We start from the raw sequence: 17,104 nt of genomic DNA, 5'->3' as shown, positions 1-17,104 counted from the left end.
TAAAAACCACTGCAAGTGTGAGGATGATCTGCAGTAGGAACATGCTCTTGTCTGTACCTAAACCAGTTGTGGAAAACCCAGCTGCACAGAGGTCTCCTGTTCACAGTACACAGCAGCTCCAGTTATTCAACAGACTGATTATCCAGGTGCCACCTTTGTATTTGAAACCAACTGATGACCTTTCATTCCCAGCTCCCAGGGCTGCCCCTGGTTAAAGCAGTCATTAAAGAGTGGCATTTTAATCTAGCATACATTGTGTCTGCTTGGGCTGTAATCCTTGCACGTAACCCTCTCTCCTCTCTCATTTAGCAGCACTTGATGCATTTCATGGAGTGTGACACAGCTGATTTGTTGAAAGAGAATTGATAATAGAGAGCAGCCTTGAACAAGGATGTGGTTTTGTTTTCTGTTAAATCATTGTTGCTATAGTGACCTGAGATCTGTTTAGCACTCAGTAGATATATCATATTCTGGGCAAAAGTTAGGGATTTTTCAATATTCCTCTAACAACTGTCTTACAGAAGTAGGTGTGTGTGTAGTCTTTCTGCCAGAAGTCCCTGGTTCTCTTGCTGCTGCTCTTGTTAGTACCTGCTGTATTTTGGCTGGTGGTGTCCCTTCTTTGCTGAAGTAATTTCAAAGAAATTGAGTTAATAGCATATCCATCTTATCAAGGTTGGGGAGTATTTCTTCCCAGAGGAGAGTTTCATGGGGTGCAGTCATAAATGCAAAAATATGAAGGACATGAACCATACTAAGGAGTGGTCATTCTTATGAAGTGATGACCCAGTTTTGGAGGAGGAGGATGTTTTTGAAGCTGATTCACATGGTTGGAGTCAGGAAGTCTTGAGTTCTTCTCCCACATCTCTCAGGCTTCTCAAGTTCCCTCAGGTGTGATCAAGAGTATGCTGCAGCTACAACCTTAACTGAGATTTTCTCCTCAGTTGGAAAGTGTGGGAGAGTAATTCTGCTCTTTGAGTTCTTTACATTCCTTAGGAGGTGTTGAAGTCTTCAGTGCTCATTAGGGAGTTGCTGCTCCAAGCAGAGATGCTCCACCTGGCAGGGCAGTCAGGCCAGTGTCTGTCAAAGTCTCACTGTGTCTGGCATGCTGTGTCAAACACAACTTCTCCCTTTCCACTCCTGATTTCCTGCCTGGGATCAATTCCTGCCCCTTGGCAATGACCTGGCAGATTTGGCCACTCTCTCAGTGGCAATCTGTGGTTTCTTAGATGGCCTTGACCTTAGAGCTTTTTTTTGGACCCCAGCATGGCAACCAATTTAACATTCAGTGCTACTGGAACTCTATGGAGGAATTCCCTTTGTTGTGTTAAGCTGGCCAGAGAGAAAGGATTGGTTTCTTAGTTTAGACAAAGCCATCTTGATAATTGGCCTCTTTGGAAAGTCTTCAAGATATGTCTTATTTTACTCTCAGAAATTCCAATAAGTGAACCTTCAGAAGTGCTCTTCACCTGGGTTTGACAGTGATATAGTAGAATGTCCTTTTTAAAAAAAACAACAAACCTAATCTATAGGAATTTCGGCTAAATAATAATTTTTTTCTACTTATTTGGCTCTCCCGTCATGGTACATATTTCATTACATGGCCTTATTTTCCCTTTTTCTTAATGAACTTCTATTCTGTGCTTTTAACTTGATTCAGATCTGAATTAATTTGAAGTTCTTCCCACTGCTGGTGTCTGCCACACAGATTTTGCATATTTTAAGCTGATATGTCCTAATGTTGAGACCAGTTTTTTCTTGTCAGCTCTTTGATGGACAGTTTTGGCCTGTCCCTTTGCTAAAGCTCCACAGAACTGATATTTCAGCCCCACTGCAGATTGGAAAGTTTTTTTTCCTGCACAGTGTGGGGTAAGCTGTTTCTTACTGGCAGTTCTTACATTTTTATCAGTTTTGTAAGGTTAATTAATGCAAAAGCCTCCAGTCTTGGTTGTCTTAAATATTTAGAGGAAAGAAAGAAATTTATGCACATTTTTGCTGCTGAGCTAGATTTGGTTGAACTTCTGTTGGATTTCTGAATTAAGATTCCCAGCTGGTGTAAATCAGTGAAGTTCCACTGATTTATTTTGGATGACCAGCTCTGTGGAGGATCTGGTCTTCCTCAATTAAATCTTGTCACTGAATTTGCACAACTTTGCACTAAGCATATGACAATTGCTGCTGTATTTTTGTGTAGAGAACATGGGATCTATTTCTGCTACTTTTTATCTCTGTGTAGCTATAAAGACATACAGGTATCTATGTATATTTGCACACACACATACATGCATGCATGTTTATACACACAGTCACCTACAGAATTGTGAAAAAACCCCCTCCCTCTTTTTCCTGTCATCACTACTGAACTAATACACCCTTGACTGACTGACATGGAGCCTCACTGAAGATTTGGGTCACAGTGCCCAAATTTGTTTCCATGTACCAGAAGATTTCAGACATAACCAACCAAAACCCTGCCAAGCATCAATATCCAACTTGGAGATGCTTAGGAATAATGAAGCTCCAAGCAGAAATAATTTAGATCTACCCCCTGGGGAGACCCCATGGTTCCATGGATTGAGCACCCATTTCACTACACAGACCAGGTGGAATAATTTATTGAAAATCCACATACTTACCTTGAGGAGTGGGGAGGGAATGGTGATGATGGTCAGGTTGGGAGGCTGGGAAATCTGATGGATTGGATGAGAATGTTGTTCCAAGAAAGCTCAGAATTACCTTTGTGCAGCTTTGGGGCAGAGTTGGGTGTCTCCTTGCTGTTAGTCTTTTTGTCTGTTTTGTTATCAGGTTAATCTCTGGGAGATTAACATCAACTCTCTCAAGTCATTATGACTAGTGAGCGTGGCAGTAAATTCTTCCATGTCAAGAAAAAGACAAATTGTACTGTACTGCATATTGTGGCATAGTACTACTAATTGCTGAACTTGATAAATGTCTTCTGATAGGTTCTGTAATAATGAGCAAAGATGTTAGTTGCCCTTATCTGAAATATCTCTATTGGTAGGGGCATTCTCTGGAGCCATGGATGTCTTCTAACAGAGATTTATTTCAAATCAGCCATTGTTTTCAGCAGTTTCAGAGTCCATTGCCCTGCAGTATCAACTGAATAGTCTCTACCCCCATCAAAGTTTTGAGAGCAATCAGCTCTTCTTATGTGTTATTTAGCAGGTCTGAATCTTATTTGTGTATGGCAAACTTTGATGTGATACAGCATGCTCAGCATCCTGGGCTGCAGCAGGAACATGGCTCATTCTTAAGAGCAGCCAAGAGAGAAATAAGCACCTGACAGCAGGATAGAGAGGGTCTGGAATAGCCCCATTTCCCCCCACCATCTGGAGTATTTAATTGGGAAAATCATTCTCTGTTGTTGTTGTGTTGGTGGGAGTTGTCAGTCTAAATATGCTTTAATGCAAATAACCATCTCTATTTGGAGAATTCATCTTTTCTAGATGCTTTCTTTAGAAAATACGCATCTGAAGATTTAGTGCATTATTATGAGTAAGTGCATACAAGCCTCATATTAACAATGGACATCATGTTTATTCTTTCCCTTTTAGAATTTCCCATGGAACAAGTGGGCAGATTTTTGCATTATTGAATAGTTTGCTGCTGCTGACTTTTCCCAGAAACACAAGAGAAATCCAGGCTTACGCAGGAGCCTGCATGTTCTTCCAGTTTTGGGAGCACTGGATTCCCCTAAGATTTGATTTTTAGAAGGTTTTGGTGTGTGCCTATTCTGGTGCAAAGTTTCAGAGCTATATGATTAATAAATCTTTATGGAACTGAAAAAAGACCAAGTTCTCACTGAGGTTAAAACATACCTGATTTCCCAGTGGAGAAGTTCTATGTTTCCTTAGGGGACTAAAGGCTAATGGGAAGAGAAAAATGTTTCCTTGTGGGGTTTTTGTTTGTTGTAATAAATTGCATTTTTGTTTATGAATCTCCTACAGTTTTTCAGAACATGTTCAACAGCAAACAGCCAGAAGTTCAAACTGTAATTGTAAATCTGTAAGCTGACATATGTAGATTCTGTGGCCAAACTTTCTTAAGTCAGGATTAATTTTGTAGAGTGAGGTAGAAAAGCCCATTATCTTGCTTCATAGATTTCAGACTTTGCCAGGAAATATAAATCTCCTTTCAAGAATGACAACTATAAAAATAAGAGTTCCTATTTTCTTAAATAAAAGCATTTTCAACTGAACTTGACATATTGCTGCTCAAGATGCTGTGGCTTTAGACTGTCTGATACCAATAATTAAAATGAAGTATTCAGGTCCTCAGCTCTCCCTTCGAAATGATGCTGCCCCTAAGTTATGTTAACATGCAATTTTCTGTTTTGTGTTAGAAATGGGGCTGAAGGAGCTCAGAAGTAATCTGGCAAAAGCTGGATGGGTTCCCTGATCTGCCTGACGCCACAGCCAGACAAATATTTGTGTGGGCAGAGACAAAGTGGGTGGATGGAGGTGGGAACACTGCTTAAGACTAGTGTTGATGCCAGATGCTTCATGGTGATCCACTGAGGATCCATCTCATTTTAGGTATTTTCAAACCTCCAAATGCACATTTCTGGCCTTGTGTGTTGTTCTGATTTAACTTTCCCATGGAGAGACCTGGGGGTGAGGATGCAGCTTCTGGGGGGTGGCTGCAAGCAGGAGCAGCTGCAGCATGAGAACGTGCAGCACTTGCACTGCTTATTTATCAACCACAATGATTCACTGTGATTGACGTTCACATACCTGAATGTCAAAATAACCTGTGTTTTAAGAGAAACCAGTGACTCAGGCTGTGGTTTTACCTCAGGCCATTTCCTGATAAATGGCTGAACTGTGCTTGGTCTTGGAAAAACACTGCTGAGGAGCAGGGCTCTGTCCTTGTATCTGTGTGTGTGGAGAGATTAGGGAAGGGACACCTTTGTGTGGGGCTGGCTTCCTCCTGTGAGTGCCATGAGGAGTACCATGGTCTGTGAGCTCTGGGGAGGCTGAGGGCTGATGCCAACTCTGTTCTGGGGCTCCTTCAGGGTGTTTCTACCCAGCCCTGGTGTGGGAGTGTGGTCCTCAGTGCTGGACAGCACAATTTTAAGGAGTGCTATATGGTGATAAATCATGTGCTTTAGTTGTAAAACAGAGGTGAAGCTGCCTATAACTGGTGTTTTCAGAACTGAAAATACTTCACTTCTTAGAACACAGTGTTTTTAGTGAAAGCAGAAGCAATGCATATGCTGATGCTTACTGGGATTGAAGTATATTTAGGCTGCTCTTTTTTTGAGTAAGATGGCAAACAACTGTATGTGTGTAGTATAGCTAGATAGAAGGTGTGGACATGGGATCATATGAATGCTACATAAAGTACCTCATTGGCTTGCATTTAGAAAGCATTATGCATTTATCTGCATAATTCCATAGTCTTCCCATCCTTGGCAAACTGCAGAACTCTGTTCCTCCATTCTTCTTGAGGAAAAGGACTGTCCTGTGAGAAGAGGTGTACACCTGGGATGAAATCACTTGTGTATGGCTACAGAGCTGTGGTTGAACTGGCTCAGTTGTCTTTAATGCTGTTTAAATGGATGATTTAAGGTATAGGAGAAGCTTCTCTTGGGAACAGATTCTGTGAGAATTCCTCAAATCCTCTTTGAAGTTAATGGAGGGTATTAAGGGCAGTCAGCACCTTCTTAAAAGAGAAATTTAAATTGCTTTGATTCATTTCATTTTATATTTGCATTAACTGGTTTCTGGATTTCTCCCTTCTCTAGTCTTTCAGAGCGTGTTTTTGGTAACTTTGCCCCCTGAGCATACTAGATTTTATGTTGGCTGTTTTGATATTTTTCCCTGAGTGTTGTAATGCTGATTACCAAAGGATCTTGGGCCTTTGGCTTCCTGTGAGAACGAGATAATTACTCTCCAGTAGGCAATGCATGACGTACAGTATCAGCATTAAGCCACTGGGATTCCAGTCACTAGTGTAGAACAATATTGTGGGTAAATGAATAAGCAGAAGTTTATCATACTTCCTGCATAACAAGGTTTTCGTTAAAGAGACAGTGAAAATTGTTTTCACCCAGGGCTGGTGCAAAATGAGCGCTGCTGCAACAACTGTTAGGGAAAAAGATATTGAGGTTGAGTTCTGTGGTTTTTATGGGTTTTTCTTGCTGAAAAGAAAAGCTGAATTCTTGTAGCAGCAAAGGTGGGTGACAGGGCTGTCACTGCATTTTTGGTGGATGACGTTTATGGGCTTGGAAACATGTATGAAGCACAGAACTCCAAAGCACGGTTTCCAGATGCACCACCTACCTAACTTATGGAAGAAAGTTGTACCAAATACAAGTAGAGACATTCCAAATGCAATTTGCTTATTTCACACTCGCCCCCAGGAATCCTGTGTTGTGATTTTAGGAGTTGGCCCTGTTTGACCCTGAAGTTGATGTGGTTTCTCCCTTGCCATCTTTATTTCAGGACTGTCAGTTAAAAATAACTTATGTATTGGGCACAGTGGGAGTGAGTTTGAGAAGCTGAAGTTATATGTAAATCAGTAATAGTGAGAAAATAATTCATAAATGTAATGAGCTCTATTCTCTTGAAAGACATGGTCAACTCTATGGTTTATCCATGAGGTGGGATTAATTATTTTTGTATGAAAATAGTTCCTCTGCCACAGCAATACTGATCAGTTCACTTATGCTGTAGCACAGCAAAGTAAATGATGTCTTTGGAGGACCTCTATTAAATATTCAATTACTTTAAAAATTACTTGCAAAAAGTACAGTGTATGTATGCATACTCAATAGATACACTGTGTATTTGCTTAAAGACATAATTTAATGTGTGTGTGCTTGCACAGATCCACTTATATTTCAGCTTATCTCAGAGATAATTGTACTTCTGTAATTCCTAAGAATTACAGGGATACTGACAAGGAGTTTAATTCATAAGTTTGTTTTCCTGCAACTATCAGTTTGTTGTACATTTAATTGCAAAATGCAGTTACTTATTTGTTTTAATTGTGCCTTCCATTTTAAAGTGGACATCAGGAAACCAGTACTTACTTATAGGCCAAGATGAGTATGTTGGTTGCTTTGCTTTTGCTTGAGTCTGAAACTCAAAGACTGTATGTTTGGAGCCCCAAGAACCACTGTCCAGTGAAGGAAACTGGATCTTGATGATGTGATTGATCAAAATTGCAGCTGGGGAAAAGAACAAGGATGTGTGGGATAAAGCAACCTTGCTATAGGACAGTGCTGATGTCTGTGTGACTGAGATACTTCTTCATGTATTGAGAGCATGTGCATGGACTGAGCCCTTCATAGCTCAATTCAACCTGGAATTAGGTTCCATTGATTTTTGGGTCCAGGACAGTTTAACATTTGTGTATTTCAGTCACCATAGACTGGCCTGGTTTTGTTTTTTTTATGAGTGATCTTAACACTTGAACAGGTTGGAGGATGGTGGTTGGATAGATCTCTCTCTTTAATGGCTTGGGTAGGAATTTTGCTTTTCAATTAGATTTTGCAGATACTTTCAACACCAAGAGCCATTTTCATAGTGCTGTTCTTACTTTGGAATTGTGAAACTTATGATGGCTAAGTAAACATTTTTTCTTCTTCTCCTTTGTTTTCTTGCAGCCAACTGGGTACATGGAAAACTCCATTTCCTACAGTGCTATTGAAGATGTTCAACTGCTCTCCTGGGAGAATGCCCCTAAGTACTGTTTACAGCTCACAATTCCAGGGGGTACTGTCCTACTGCAGGTACAGTCAACATAAAAGTACAACTTTCTCTCTTACTGTGGATCTCCTTCAACTTCTTTCTGTGTCCTGTGCATGAAATCTTAATTAGATGGACTCAGGAAAGGCAGAGAAATTGGTGCTGTCAAATTATCTAACCAAAATTTGTTCAGAGTGATAGCTCTGAAACTCTTTGTGGTATTTAACAGAGTGGAAATGTTGGGCCACAGTGATTAAATCTTCTTGCTGAATTTGTGCAGCAAAGTAGTGCTCTGTGTAAAGGCACATTGATATGGGCCTGAAATGACTGTATTTTTACATTTAGTCCTATTCCTGCATGAAAAAAGGTAAAACTGTCATCCTTTAATTCATATAGGAAACCCAGAACTTGCACTAGAACTGACAGATACCTATTTTTAAAAGATACTCAATCTTCACTGAAATATTTCAGTATATTTGTATGGATGTCTATATATGCTGGTTCTCTGAAGTGGTGTTTTCAAACAGAAGACACTGTGTTTACATTATTCCAGACTTCTTCATCCACTTGTGAGCCTTTATAGGCCCCCTTTGGTCACTGCAAGATTTAATGACAGAAAAGCACTCCACAGCACTGACCTTTGGAAATACTCTGGATTAAGTAGGAAAAGCTGCATGGCCCCCAAAGAACTTTGAAAGGTCGTAACTTAAAAATACCAAACTGGCTTCAACTTAAATCTTACTTGGTTCTCTCTCATGTTTCTCAGCATTGTTTTGAAGATTATCTGTTGCCCTTTGGGATTTTATTTTGTCAGTTGATTATACAGTCATGACTGGAGTATATTTATATTTCATCCAGGTAGGACTGTAAGGGGAAGGTAAGAAAGACAAGCCAGGATTTCCCAACACTTAGATTAGGGTCCTTGTTATTATAGAAATATTCCCTCCTACTGCATTAATGGAACTAATAAGACAGAAAGTTGTCTAAATTTTTCAAGTTGGATAATTTTGATTCTGCTTTTGCCATAAATTTCCCTAGTGGTGCTAGCATTTATGTTTATATCTGTTTCAACAGATGGAATAGTTCCACCTGCCTTTCCAAATTTTGTTTCCAAGTCTTTATTCTAAGTTTATGGCAGCTGCATTTTTGGGTCTGCTTAATGGGATGCAAGATAAAGTTTGAACTTACAGCTTCCTGCTGAATGGAAAGGAAATTGGTAGGGTAATCAAGCTGTAATCTGGAGAGCCTGACATTTGTCTCTTTTAAAAACGAAAAAGAAAAAAAAACCAACAAACCAAACACATAAATAATTATGTTTGTGAAACAGCAATGTCTTAGCGTGGATACTTTGGTATTTTCTTCAAAAAGATTGGTGTCCTTATGTAACCTCATTGGAACTCTTAAAGAAGTGGACTGAGCTGGACTTCTGTTTATTGCTGCCTGGCTGAGCACTCTGGATCAGATTACATTATGACTATGGGAATTTCAAGATAATTCAAAATACAAACTTTAAAAAATGTTTTTAATATGACTTGGTCCTTGGTGGTATCTTGATTCATCAGATGTGGTCAGATTGGAGGGACTATAAAATTAGATTTCCCTTATACAGTTGTAATGTGTATTCACAAATCCAAAACAGTTCTCAAAGTTATGTTTAGTCTGCTGAGGAAATCAAGCTGAAAAGGCTGGATTTATGAAGTAGTTGAGTTCATCTGAAATTCTCTAGTAAATGTAACAAAGAGTAGAGGTATCCAAAAGACACTTTAACTGAGGAGAGTTGAGAAAGTAGCCCTTGCATAGTTCAGTTATTTCCAGATTGAGAGACTCCAATACATCTCTGGGAAATTGTGACTTCCGTTTTTATGAAATCATTCTGCCCTGCTATTCTGAGCAGCAGCACACTCTGATGTAATGTCCAGCTCTAGTATCAGGAAGTGTATGATAGTGGAACAAGTCACACTAGTCCAAAACATATTCCCAGTACTGTTTCTTCTGAACTAAACTTTTGGTGAAATCTGTATTTTTATTTTTTTTCCAAAGCCTTTAAAAATGTGTGTCTATATATATGTGTGTGTGTGTGTAAAAATGTCTAAATGAATAGCTTTGACTACCCTGACTTTATTCCATATTTCTGATTAATATAGATTTTATATTTTGATCTATGTTTTTGCACATGCTGCATTGTAAATTCTTTACTACCATGGGATATTACTGACATGATTTGCCATAAAATGAAGCAGTTTAGTGCTTTGAACAAGTGGCTTTCCCAATTTTTCATTTCTGAGAAAAATTTAGGATTCTAATTTCTGCTTCACTGAAGGCAGTGTGGATTTATGAAAGGCTAGTCCTGCTTGACCAACCTGCCCTCCTCCTGTGACAAGGTGACCTGCTTAGTGGGTAGGGGAAAGGCTGTGGAGCTGCAGATTGGCAATTAGGAAAAAATTCTTCACCAAAAGTGTTCTCAGGGCATAGGCTGCCCAGGGAAGTGATTGAGTCACTGTCTCTGGAGGTATTTAAAAGATGTAGATGTGGCACCTGGGGACATGGCTTAGTGATGAGCCTGGCAGTGCTGGGTTAGACGATGGATTTGATCTTGGAGATATTTTCTAACTGGAACAATTCTGTGCGAGATGCCGCAGGAGAGCCCCTGTCCATGTTCAAGTTTTCATCCCCTCTCTCTGCTGTCACCAGGGTCTATTTCTGGCTTATTAGTGCACAGTAATGAGTCAGAGAGGGAAGAGTGCCATTACCTTTCCTTACATCATCCCCAAGCCCTCCCATGGCAACACTGACCCATCCCAGCCTATTTTAACACATGGAATCTGACAGGCAGTGCTGGAGGTGATGCAGCTCCTCTGAGGAAATCCAATCACGCTAACAGGACGTGTCTACCTGGGTTTCAGAGCAAAGCCTGGTTCTCAGGCAGCAGACAGCTTAATCCAGGCTGGGCTCACATTTAAAAGTCATTTTCATGTGTGGAATTCTTCCCACTCAGTGTTTATTGAATAAGCACAGCTATCTGAGTGTTTCACTGCCTGGCGTTTGGGGATTCCCATTATCCCATGTGGGAGTCATGGACTGTCAGGTTTCTGGGGATCATGGACTGTCAGGTTTCTAGACATGCTGAGGGCTTGTGTTTTCTTTCCCCCTGCCAAATGATGTGATCCCTGGTCCTGCCCATGAGCAGCAATCAAAATCTCAGATTTTTTTTCCTTCCCTCCAGTTGGGATAGCAGGTGTGCAAGAAGGTGTTGCTGAAGCTGGATCGTAGGCCACAAGCTCTTCAGGCCAGGAAATAGGAGCTAAATTTAGCTTTTGATAAGGTGTGAGCTCTTTAGTATCAGAAATAGGAGGGCCTCCTTGAGCTGGGCTAGGCTTCTGTTCTTCTGCTTTCCCTTTGTAAAGCACAAGGTGTGATTATGGTGTTGTGTGGATGATTATGAGGAGTATGCTACCCTTGATAGTGAAATAACTGGAAGAACCTTTTGAAACAGATTGAAAAAAAAAAAAACCTTATAGTATAATTTCATAAGCTGCTAAGCACCAAATATAGGAAGAGTCCCAGGAAAAAGACTTTGGTATTTAATTCATGACAGTACTGCCTTGCTTTCCTGTGGTCTGCTTTCTTTTAGTCTTAAAGCCACCACTTCCATCCCTGTTGCTCGTGTTGTTTTATTCATTTCTTGGCAATCGAGTGTAGTCAGAAGGAAAAACAAACAGAGCAGGAAGCCTTGACAAGCACCACAGTCACACGTTCAGCTCGGTGCTTGACCACACTGTTTGTGCCAGGGAGTCCCCACAGTCAATGTTTCCACTGGGTTTGCAGCAATACTTTATTTTAGTCTCCTAGGAGAACCTGCCTTTTGTTTCAAGTGCCAGTCCAGCCATTCTGCTGGTGTGGAGAGGTCATACAAGGACCACAAGCCAGCAGAGGCAGGGAGTATTTTAAGGAGGAGAAGGGCATTTCTAGCAATTCACAGCAGCTCTGTCTGGACCCTGGGTTAAGCCAGAAGAGTGGCAGGTTTCCCTTGCAGGTCTGCCCAAGTCAGAGCTGCAGCACTGGGATTTGCATCAGCAATGTAAAGGTTTTGTGCAATTGTGTGTGTGCCATGGGGCTTGGCTTCCTGCAGCCCTGGGACACTCCACTGTTCATGTGGCTGATAATAAAAGGGACAGAGAAGCCCGTGCTGTTTTATGAGTCCCAGTAATGAATATCAGCTGGAAAAAAAGCACATCAAAACTGCCATCCTGCTGACCAGAAAGCAGGCTAGGGAGAGGGAGAATCACAGAATAAACTCATGAAGAATCAAAGCAAAATCTGGGTCATCAAATCCCACTTATTGCCACATCTTTTCAGATGGCAAAATCCCCGAAAAACATATGTCTGATGGATGCTGTTGTAAGGAAAACTTGGGAACAGTTTGCTACATGGATGAGCCTGTTAATGTGTTCTTCTGAATAACACACATGCCAGTAGCAAGGAATGTTGTAATGGTAATTTACTGCTAAAGCAATGGCAGAGGTCTTCACCATAATTTTGGAGTGCTCTGTTTTTTGCAGTTTCAAGTGTTCTGTTTCTCAGTAACAGGCAGGTTCCTATTTAGTCTCCTCCTTGCCTGAGTACAATAATTGCAGGGGCTGTATCACTGGTGTGAAGCAAGTGTGCTTTTTAACAGTAAACTTGTATTCCTACTCATTGAGTAAGAGATGAAGTAGTTGGGGTGCAGAACAAATACTTCCTTGTTCAACAGAGGTATAAATTTGCTCATGTTGACCAAAGCTTTGCATTTAATCTCTTGCAGTTTTTCTCCTGTGGGCTGTGTTTTTAAAGCAGCAGAGTGTAAGCCTATGAGTAAAGTTTGTACTACAGCTGATCCCAGGTGGCTTTTCCTCTGTGACTGGACCTTTGCACCCCAAAAATGAGAATATAAAATCCTTCAGAACACAGTTCCAGGATCAGTTAATCTTAAAAAAATACTGTCAACAGTAGATGTTCTGCTTCCTCATTGGAATAATAAATAAGCTACAAGTAGTTTAATCTTCTTGCACCTTTGAAGAGTTTTACTCCCACATTTTCCTGTTTTCTAAAGTATTTTTCTACTATGTTGTGGTTGTACAAAAACTATGTGAGGCCTTGATTGTGCAGGAAGCTCAGTTGGACTGTGTGTCACTCATTATCCTGTTAAAGCCACTGCATTTGAGAACAAAATTATTTGCAGAATTGAGGCCTAAACATTCTAAACACACAAGGGGCCTAAACTTATTTTACATACCTCCATATGTAGAATTGTATTGAAGTGCAATAAAGAATAAGATCTTCATTGTACTGCAGTCCTGTCTCATTTCCTATTTGTGACAACAGCAGGCAAAACATTTCCAGCTGATTTTTTTTAAAGTTGGAAAGGTAGCTGTCAAAAGAGTGGGGCAGAACTGGACTCACTGCAAAAGCAAGGCTGAAAATAAGAAAAACTTTCCCTGTGTGGTCAAAATGCCTAAGGAAAGCCTGGTTTAAAGTATTTTCTGTCTCATTTTCTCCTTTTTATTGTACCCTAGAGATGAACAAATATAGTAAACTATGCCCCTAGCTGTGGTAAAAAACTGTAGGTGTTAGTTCCCAGAAAGTGATGACTTCAGTGCAGAAAGCCTGGGTTCTGTCAATGCACATCAGATAAAACTGTAAATGTCTATGTGCAGCCCCATAAATGAATTGTGGTTCCCTCTACTTTACACTGTGGTGCTCATTGCTCAAACTTGAGAAATGTTACTCACAATAACCTGAATGCTTGAGTAAGTCAGTGCCTGCAGAGTTGGCTGGGCAGCTGAGCACCCACAAGAGCTTGGTGGCTCTTTTTTCACCCTGGCATGCTATGAACTCACTGTTCCTTTGGTAAGAAAGAAATTCTCCCTGCAGTTCCTTCTCATTACAAACTTTAAAATGAGGAGGGAGGACCAGGGGATGCTGTGCAAGAGTGAGATCTTTGTTTTCCTGTGCAGAAGATCAGCATTTCCTGCAGGGTGCTGTGGTTTTGCTGGAGTCAGGTGGCAGGAAGGGTGCACTGGCAGGATTAGTCCCTGCAGCCTGGCAGAAATGGGGAATTCTGGTATCAGCTCCCTCAGGATAAGGGTGCTTGGGTAAAGTTTGCAGTCTGTGATGAGCTGGTGTAAAGAATGCTGCTGAAGTGGCCACTGGCCTTCCAAGCTTCTCTTGCCACTGAGTCCTGATCACTAGTAGAAGTGTGAGGATTCTCTTAAGGTTTGTTTTTCTATTTTCTGCTCACTTTTTCTTCTTTGTCTTGATTTTCCTGGGAAGTACTCTTGAATAACAGCCTGAGCTCTGGGTGTTGGGAGTGGTTCAGACTCCTGACCTAGACCCTGGTGCCAGTTTGCTTGATCCCTTCTCTGCAATAACTAATTCTATGTGTAGACAGTGCTTTGTCCCACTCTTGGAACCCAGTCACTTTGCTAATTTTACTTTTAAAGTGCTTTCTGTATATTGCTGCCATAGAGTTGTACAAGTCTTTCCTTTGCCAGTTTTGATTTTGTCTTGCAGCATTCTTCATTTCTTTTTCCCCCAGTATTTGCAGTTCACTTGAGCCTCCTGCTCTGCATGATGCTATTGTGCTCACTAATAGTTACAGCTCCAGTCACTTCTACCATCTATCTACACATAATATTCTCTAATTATTTGCAGTGGTCTCACAATCTGTCCTACTGACATCATTAAAGTATGAGAATAATGAGCAGGTCTCAATTTAGGGCTTCAGCATTTGCTCTTACTTTCAGACCAGAGCCTGAGTCAGGTTGACATTTTACCTCTTTGAGCAAAGTACTTCCTTCCCCTAGAATAGTTTTGATTTTTATTTAAATAACAGTATCTTAATACTGTGTAAATACTATGTAAATAACAAAACCATTAAATATTGGCTGACCAAAATATCCTGAAGATAGGCACTCCAAATGTTTTACAATTTTTCATTGCATGCAAAAAGAAGAAAATAGAAAAGGAAGGTTTTTTTTTTACATTTGTAGCAATTTCATATTCCGATATGTCAGCATTCTTCTTGAAATGAAAGGTTTTTGATAAATTCTGTGGTCAGCCAAGATTATTTACAATTTATTTATTCCTGCTTTATTGCCTCGGCATCTACTGGAGGAGCAATTGATTCTCATTAAGATATAAATAATATGTAATACGTATTCCATAAAAGGATACATACATATGTAAAAATTATACTATTCCATTTAATTCAGAGTAATCAATCCAAATTTATGTCACTGAACCATCAGTAGCTGACCTTGAGATTAAACATGTTTTTGGTAGCCATACAACATATTTACTTCTGGTATTTCTGCCATTATCAGTGAACTGAATGAGTGTTGGGAGATTAAATACATTCTGTAGTGTGGATTTTGAATACTTACCTGAAGAGTTGTTGGGGAGTGAAACTTCATAAATGATGCTCTAATTTGCCAGAAGCACATGCTTTTTGACTGGCAAAGTACCTCACCTTTAAAATTTTTTTTATATGGATTTATAGGCTAACCTGTAATTTTCACTGTTTTTTGCAAAACATTTTGAAACATGATTAAAAATTGGCAGTGTTAAGGTGGAGCTGGAGAAGCCAAAGGACATCTCTACCCACTCAAATATTTCAGACTTATGTCACCTTGTTAAGGCAGGCATATTTACGTCACTGTACATGCTTTTATATTTTTTGATACCAAGCCTTTTGACCTTTGGGAGTGTTGAACTATTTCTTCATTGGCTACGACCTGGCTTCACACTGGGAATTTCTGGCAGCTGTGCTTAATACAGACAAAAATGGGTGATGGCTGGGAGTGATTATTGCAACATCTATGCCTTTGGTGCAAAACAGTCTGTGCATGTATCTGCACGTCTGTGTGCTGTGCTTTTCACTGTTTTAATATCACTGAAGGAGCTAAGACATTATTTGAATTGCTTTGGGGCCAGCTGAGGAGCAGGACAAGAAAAGAAACCTGAGTATGGAAAAAACCCACCCCTCCTAGTAGAATGTCAGCCCATCTTCTTACTCTGCTTTTAGTGATTAATGGCAGAGGCAAATGCCCCACAGGCATTAGAGATCTGACCCACACCTGATTGAGTTCATGGAGGATTTTTCACAGTCTTTGGGCTGGACAGCATTTCATAGGAGATTAATATTTTGCAAGATTTTGGTTCAGTACTTTGTAATGCAGCAAGGTCTTTGTGTCACTGCTTTCTGTGAAAATAAACTGGTTATAATATAAAGTACCTGAGTGACCTGAAGCACTGGTAGAAACTAATGATTTTGTCTGTAACTTTTCCTCATTGCAGGCTGCAAACAGTTACCTGAGGGATCAGTGGTTCCATTCTTTGCAGTGGAAGGTAAGTTCTGTACTTCATCTTCCTTGTTCTCTGCCTCTAAGAGTACTTTTTAGAATTCCCTGTTTGTTCATTGTCAAAGCCCTGAATGGATAAAGTCTTTTCTAGCAGAAACCCTAAATCAGAACATGTCTGCACTTTTAATGTGTCTGTGCCACGAATGAAGTGGACAAATTAACTTGTTACACAGCCCAGCTTTATCAACATATGACTGGCTTTAAAAAGTACATAGGCAGTTAATTCACATTTGAACAGAACAGGGATGGGATGGTTTTAGTATTGTACTGTGAAGTGTAAGATGCTACAGTGAGTACACCTCATCATATCCTTTGGGCTCTTGGGATATTTTGAGGCTTTTTGTTTGTTTGTTTTTTATTTTCCTGAGAAGCTAGGGAGAAAGTATCTTTTAGAGTTGTTTACTGTATGTGTAACATCAATCAGTTATGGCTCAGTCTATGTTTATACTTTAGGATGATTTGGAATTAAATGCAGTTTCCATTTCAGAGACCTCAAGCCCTCATTTTCAGTGGGAGCAATGGACTGATTGCCCTGAGCAGGGAGGGTGGATCACAGTGACAATGTTGTCTTTCAAAAGCAGCACATTCCTCATCTAAAGCCATAGCTGCTGACCTTTCAGTGGAATCTGTATGGATCTTTGATGCAGCTGGAAACAAGTTTTGGCCAGATGTTGAATATGGTTGTCCTCCCTTTCCTGGCAGTGGGGAGCACAAGCAGTAGCTTTTCAGCTCAGGACTTGTCTTCAGCAGGGTTTCAGTGAAGTCAGCCAAGTTGGCTGTGCAGCTTATCAAGATTTCAGCCTGCTGACAGCAGCCACATGGAAAAATATACGGAAGTCCCTCCCACCAAACTGGTTTTCTTGTAGGTGTATTTGATAGTTGCAAAATGGTTGTGTGGCAAAACTGCAGTGTTGGTGTGCTTTGTGTAGCCATCAGTGTCTGGCAGAGTCGTGTTCTGAGCTGTTCCAGGTTCTTATCAGCAAAAGCCAAGTG

The 17,104-nt window shown here is 40.4% G+C and overlaps 1 protein-coding gene across 2 annotated transcripts in view; it reads left to right on the top strand.

Moving 5' to 3' along the window:
• Nucleotides 1–17,104, top strand: part of CMIP (c-Maf inducing protein) — a 127,867-nt gene that overhangs the window by 60,028 nt on the left and 50,735 nt on the right. For both annotated transcript variants that reach the window (XM_079315854.1, XM_079315855.1), the window contains exons 2-3: nt 7,631–7,756; nt 16,047–16,097. In XM_079315854.1, the coding sequence (XP_079171980.1) occupies nt 7,631–7,756; nt 16,047–16,097 (177 nt within the window). The remainder of the gene's footprint in view (nt 1–7,630; nt 7,757–16,046; nt 16,098–17,104) is intronic.

This window comes from Erithacus rubecula (assembly GCF_903797595.1).
Source record: "Erithacus rubecula genome assembly, chromosome: 12".
NCBI classification, from domain to species: Eukaryota; Metazoa; Chordata; class Aves; order Passeriformes; family Muscicapidae; genus Erithacus; species Erithacus rubecula.
The sequence above is the reverse complement of the archived record's forward strand: the minus strand, read 5'-3'. Positions and strand labels throughout refer to the sequence as shown.